The sequence below is a fragment of the Magnolia sinica genome, chromosome 4 (assembly GCF_029962835.1).
Source record: "Magnolia sinica isolate HGM2019 chromosome 4, MsV1, whole genome shotgun sequence".
Classification (NCBI taxonomy): Eukaryota; Viridiplantae; Streptophyta; class Magnoliopsida; order Magnoliales; family Magnoliaceae; genus Magnolia; species Magnolia sinica.
This window is the reverse complement of record NC_080576.1, coordinates 78588434-78594825: the sequence shown is the minus strand read 5'-3', so window position 1 is coordinate 78594825 and position 6392 is coordinate 78588434. Positions and strand designations below refer to the sequence as shown.

General features: G+C 36.5%; 1 protein-coding gene across 1 annotated transcript; it reads right to left on the bottom strand.

Annotated features, from left to right (window-relative positions):
* Positions 1-1696: 1696 nt before the first annotated feature.
* LOC131244562 (uncharacterized) lies at positions 1697-3542 on the bottom strand. The gene is made up of 3 exons (XM_058244091.1): positions 3428-3542; positions 3322-3395; positions 1697-2003 (listed from the first exon to the last, which is right to left on the bottom strand). The coding sequence occupies exons 1-3, from the start codon at positions 3530-3532 to the stop codon at positions 1802-1804; spliced, it is 381 nt and encodes a 126-aa protein (XP_058100074.1). The 5' UTR covers positions 3533-3542; the 3' UTR covers positions 1697-1801.
* Between the last annotated feature and the right edge of the window lie 2850 nt (positions 3543-6392).

Genomic DNA, 6392 nt, shown 5'->3' with positions numbered 1-6392 from the left:
CGAAGTCACCATCTGCTTATAGTTAGAAGCTTATTCTTCAGTTTCATTTATTTCCTTACCAGTGGCATACGATAGAATCTACTGCTTGTTGAAGCTTATAGTTAGAAGCTTGTTGAATCTACTGTTTCAAATGGAAATTGAATTTACTGCTTGTATTGTCTCTGAGGTGTGATTCACCAAAAATAGAAGAGCATAAAAAAACTCACCAATGACTTCTCTGTTCACCAGTAACTAACAACACCAAAGCATCTTTTAATCTGAAAGTGAAAAACAAAATCCAATAAGCCCAACATTTTAAAGCTATAAAAGCCATACATCCCATTTCCAAAACCAAAACAATATCAATACTAGTGGTTCTTTCCAAGATGAGCTCTAAAAGAATGAACTCTTGACCAAAACAGAAAAAAAAAAAGAAAAAAAAAGAGCAAGAATAGAAGTCTCTATAGTCTGAAATTTTTTGCTCAAAAGAAAACAAGAATGAACTCTTGACCAAAATAGAAATGTCCTATGAATCATTTAATGATCACTTTAGCTCCCTATCTCCAAACTCTACTCAGAAAATTAGATGAGGTTGCAATTGATATTAAAAGCATGAGAAAAGCAATGCGCACTTGCACAACCTACTTAAAGAACACACGTACGGAAACAAGAGTGCTTGATGACTGATTTAAGATAAATAGCACCAAAATTGTTCCATTAGAAATCCCATATAATCAAAGTCAACCCATCGCTCTAGCAGTTTGGAGAACAACCTAAGCAGCTTGAGTAATCTTTGTTACATAAAGACCATCTATCCTTCTGAAGAGGACTTGATTCACCCCCAAGTAGCTTTAGTTGTATATGTTGCACACAGACCATCCATCCTTTTCTCTATAATCATCTGTTTGATGGTAGCCACTAACTAGAATAATATGACTTTAAAACCAATGTGATGTCTATTGAGTTACCCATCTAGAACGGCCATCAGGCTGACCATTAATCAGGTAGGTCAAAATGTTAGAAAAAGGCAGACAGTCTAGAAAAAACTTGGTGAAGTTATTCTAACTAATCAATTTTTTATGTAAATATGACCTACATGAGGAGTATACAGGCCTATTTTTGAGCCAAAGAATCTAATTGGGTATGGCCAACCTGATGACACGAATGGATCTAATTGTTTGCGTGCCAACCCAGTACACAGAAGCATGTAGATAAGATGCCTTGTACATGCGTGTGATCATAGAAAAGCTTAACATGAACTATCAAATATTTATGCAAGTTGTGTAATATATGTATTCTGATAGGGATAAAATTGGAAATAACAACTATGAATAGGGAAAAAGTTGGGAAGTAAAATGGTGTGGAAACTCTCTTTCTATAGTAGTACATACAATCATGTCCCCAACCATGAGATTCAAGGGTTAAAGTGAGTCCAACACCTGTTCCATACCAGTACCCAAGACTCCTATACACACCAGACTAACATAGATATGAAGAAAGAATAACACTAACATGCACTTTAAATGGATTAGTTACTCATATTGGCTGTAATCTTCAGGTGAGGCAATGACAACAAAACATACAATCATTTTTATATGAAGGTGTGTGATCTGCCTGTGACCCTATGGCTCAATGGTGGACTCGCAAGAGTTTCAACGCGAGGTTATGGGTTCGAGCACCCATTGTGGTGTGAGTGCACGGGTATGTGTGGGGGTGAGCGAGTGCATGAAAAAAAAAGGTGCATGATCCCAAAACTTGTTACTGTGAAAAACTCCCTTGGATTGTATGTAGCCTAATATCTTAAAATAATTAGGGACAAAATCTAACTGAGGCAAAATTGAAGTAATAGAAACAAAGGTTGGCAGAAAATAAATACTACCTTCAAAACAATCAAAAGATTTTTAGACATGAAACTAAGATCTTTGTTGACATATGCAAGTACACGATTCACTATGTCAGTTAAGTGGGACTTGCATGCCAAAGCTTGATCTACAATATCTTGTACTATATATGTTTCTGTAATCCTATGAAGAAAAAGCCCATTTATGAAGCAGTTATAGCTAAGATGAAGCAATGAGAATAGAAGATAACAAATTCACTAAATATATAAATTCAATTTTCTATCAATAAATTAGCATATCAAGCTCATAGGCATGAAAGAAGTAGGGAGATGATACAAATACAAACATTGCACAAAAAACCCAGTGGTAAACATTGGAGAGTAATTCCACTAGACTACATAAGTTAAGAACTCTGCCAACATGAATAACTTAATGGGGTTAGGACTACTAGCTGTATGAGAGGCGTTGCTAATTGGGTTCAAGCATGAGTCGGTGGATCTCCCTTTCGAATGGTCAAGTCTCTTCAACCCATGTCTCTTCTTGGGTTTCTATAGGGTGGGTATAGAAGTTTCTAATTTTTTCCAAAAAAAAGGTCTTCCTAAGACCGCGTTTGACCATTGTCCAGTTTTGCTAGAAATGAAGGAAATTAATTGGGATCCTAAACCTAATTTTGCTGGGTTAGACTTAAAGGTTCCTGGTGGAATGCCAAAACCCAGCTGAGGTACATTGCCAAACGCCCATAGGTTGATGTGAACACATGCCTGAATTAGAATTCCACAGAAACCAAATAGCACCTATATGTGCATCTGTGCTCTGTTTGCCTTCTCAGTTTTCCAACTGTAGGACACCGATCTCAGCATTTACATCTATCCTCCAACCTGAGATATTTTTAGGGTATCCCCATCCATGGTAGGGCCCATCATATCAAGCATCTTGATCATCAAATCATGTGCCCTACATTTTTGGAATTGAAAGTAGCAGCAACATGTGCATTGGCTAAGGCTGATGACCCAACAATTAATTAGGAAAAAAATATAAACTCAATGATCACCAAGTGAATTAAAATGATACTAGATTTCAAGTAACAAAAGAAAAATAAACAAGTCCATTATAAGAACCACCTGCCCATGCTATTATTCCCTATAGGGGGCTCGATTAAATAAACTACATAGGATCAAAAATAGATATTTGTAAGATTTGTAAAGATCTATTCCATGATTAGTTATTGGTAGCATAGTTGTGTGATGAATATTATAAGACAACATGACATAGCCCAACAAAAAGGAAAAATATGACAACAAGCTAATAGTTAAGGAATTGTTCAGGTGAAAATAATGGGGAAACATCTTTTTTTGGCTCAATAATGATAGAGGGATATTATATGGGTTTCAGGAATATATATATATATATATATATATATATATATATATATATATATATATATATATATATATATTGTGTGCTTTATATCCAAATATGTATAGAATGCATTGTTTCTTACCCTGCATAAAAATCCATGGCATCACACAGAAGTTCGTTGAACATCTTTAGTTCAAGGCGTGTTTCCCTAGATATCTGTAAGAAACTAATTTATGACTAGAACATACCAAAGGATGTCTGCCATTCTTAAAAATAGCTCCAGTCTCAATACAAAGGCAGAAAGGGCATTTATATTCTTTTTCCATGCCTGCATTAGCCAGTGATGGCCTCATGCATGATAGATGGTACTTAATTTAATGAATTAAATCCACTCATGAGATACTTAAGAATAATAATCAAACAGAAAGCAGAAGCTTTACAAAAGTGCAAACTGGTGCAACATAAACCACCTCCCCCCAGGGAAGTTTCTGCATATAAAAAAATAAGGTAAATCAACCTACCATCATATACATGAAATGCACATTGATGCTTTTAATTGAGTTTATCATTATATTGAGTAGTGATAATAAAAAGGGAATCAGTGTTAGGTTTTGACCTATTTTAGTCCTAGTGTATTCCAAGAATAGCTTAGATGAATAACCTTTCTACATTTTGGAAACTTTTACAAGATTTTGCAAACAAGCGCCTTCTATATGACACTATCTTAAAGATTGTCACTCTTCAGTTTCGTGCAAACCAAGTTTCACACTTTTTTTTGACAAAATTTACAAGACATTATGGGGACCACAATGGTTTTGACGTTTAAATTCTATCCAGATGAGGACTTCCAATGCAATTTTTAAACTTAAGTAGGTTTAGGCTTTGGATTTAACAATCATATACCAACATGAAGTCCATGTTGTAAGAGACCAAACAACACCTAACAGAGGTACCAAGCATGATACTACAGTACCAAACTGAGACTGTATGTTTGTATGGATAAACGTATACTACAGTACCAAACTGAGCTACTAAGCACGATAGGTTACTGTCAAAAAGGAAAAATAAGTAACCTAAATCCCTAAATCCCCAAATCCCTAAATCGGTATTGAGATTGAGAAAGATTGAGAGAGAGAGAGAGATACCTCACAGTCCCCAAATCCCTACCCCTTATGGCATGGGCAGGGCGTTCGGCAGCGGTCCGCCCGAGAGAGTTCAGAGAGAGAGGAAGAGAGATACAGAGAGATAGAGGAGGGAGCGGATGCGAGAGAGAGCTCGAGGTGGGTGGAGAGATCAGAGATAGGAAGAGAGAGAGTGAGAGAGAGAGGGTGCGAGAGACAGAGAAGCTCCAAGTGGGTTTCTCGCTGGCTGGGATATCTCCATTGGGGATTTTTACGTACAGACGGACGAGAATGCCCCTTGGTCCATCTATTTTTTATGGGCCCCACTATGACATATATGTTATATCCTCACCCTCCATCCATTTTAAGATATCATTTTAAGTCATGAGTCAGAGAATGAGGCAGATATAAATATGTAGTGGACCCCAATAAAGAAAACAGAGGGGGGAGTGATTCCCATCGTTGAACCTATCTTAAGGCCCATCGTAATGTTTATTTGAAATCCAACTTGTTCAAAAGTTAAAAAATACATAAAACAAGGGAAAACACAAATATCATCTTCATATAAAACTTTTGTGGCCTTTAAAAGTTTTTAATGGTGGGCATCATTGTCCCACTATTTTCTATACTGGGGTCCACTGGACCTTTGGATTTAAATCATTCTTTGGATATTGCCCTAAAATGATGTCACCAAGTGGATGGAAACTGTGGATATAAAACATACATCATGGTGGAATTAGAGGTATATAAATCTCAGGTAGACCGCACCACATGAAAACAATGGTGATTGGTTATCCATCATTAAAATCGTTGTAAGGCCAATTGTACTGTTTAGTTGACATCTAGTCAGTTTATTATGTCATACAGGCCTAGATGAAGGGGATAAACAAAAATCATCTCGATCCAAAACTTTTATGGCCCCCAAAATGTTTTAAATGGTTGACACTCATTCAACACTGTTTCCTGTAATGTGGTCCATTTCATATTGGGATATGCCTCATTTTTTGTCTCATGCCATAAGATGATCTTTAAAAATAGATGAACGACATGGATTAAACACATACATCATGGTGGGGTCTGCAGAGCACCAACCACCAGTCATTGGATGGTGTCAGGGGGAGTAGTCAATCTGTTCCCCTTATTTGTGGTGTGGTCCATTTAATCTTTGGATATGATTCATTTTTTGGAAATTCTTTAAAATGATCTCAAAAAATGGATGTACAGCGTGGGTTGATCCCGAATTTTCGGTAAATCTGAAAGTCAAGTGGACCATGCCACTTAAAACAGTGTGGAATAATGATTTCAACTATTGATACCTTCCATGGGTCCACAATAATTTTATTTGGCATCCAACATGTTCATAATATCAAAAAGATATGAATGAAGAGAAAACACAAACACATCAGCTTGATCTAAAACTTCTATGGCCTCTAAGAATTTCTCAATGGTAGATGTTCGATCACACTATTTCCTATGGTGTGGTTCACTTGGGCTTTTGATATGCTTTCTATTTCTTCTTTATACCTCAAATGATCTGTTAACATAGATTAATGGAGTGGATAAAATATATAAAAAATGTTGGACCCCACAGAGTATACTTTAGTAAGGGTAATGAGTAACTCACCTAAGGGCCTGTTTGATTTCTCATTGCAAGTGTAAATACCGGGTGAATAAGTAATTATGACCCTTTCACCCGTTTGGAAAATTTTGGAAATTCCTGCCTTGAAAACTGTTTAAAAGTGCTAGTCGAAAACTTTGGACCTCACTGAGACATATATGAGATATCTGTTCCGTCCATCCATTTTACCACAACATTTTGAGACATGAGCTGAAAAATTATGTAGATCCAACACTCAAGTGGCCCACACCAAAAGAAACAATGGCCTTAAGAAGTTTTTAACGACAAGTATTTGATTCACTTTTTTTCTGTGGCATGGTCCACTAGAGCTTTGGATATGCCTCATTTTTTGGCTCATGCCATAAATTCATCTGGCATAATGGATGAACGGCGTGGATAAGCGACATGCATCACAGTGGGGCCCACAACCATTTTGCATCCTTTTTGATTTTTGTTTACAAAAAGTAAGTGGTC

Excerpts from the sequence above, each read along its gene's own strand:
- LOC131244562 (XM_058244091.1), bottom strand. The coding sequence starts at position 3,532 with ATGAGGCCATCACTGGCTAATGCAGGCATGGAAAAAGAATATAAATGC. Across the intron at positions 3,396-3,427 it reads AGAATGGCAGACATCCTTTG|ATATCTAGGGAAACACGCCT; the intron begins GTATGTTCTAGT and ends AGTTTCTTACAG. Across the intron at positions 2,004-3,321 it reads GCCATGGATTTTTATGCAGG|GATTACAGAAACATATATAG; the intron begins GTAAGAAACAAT and ends TTTTCTTCATAG.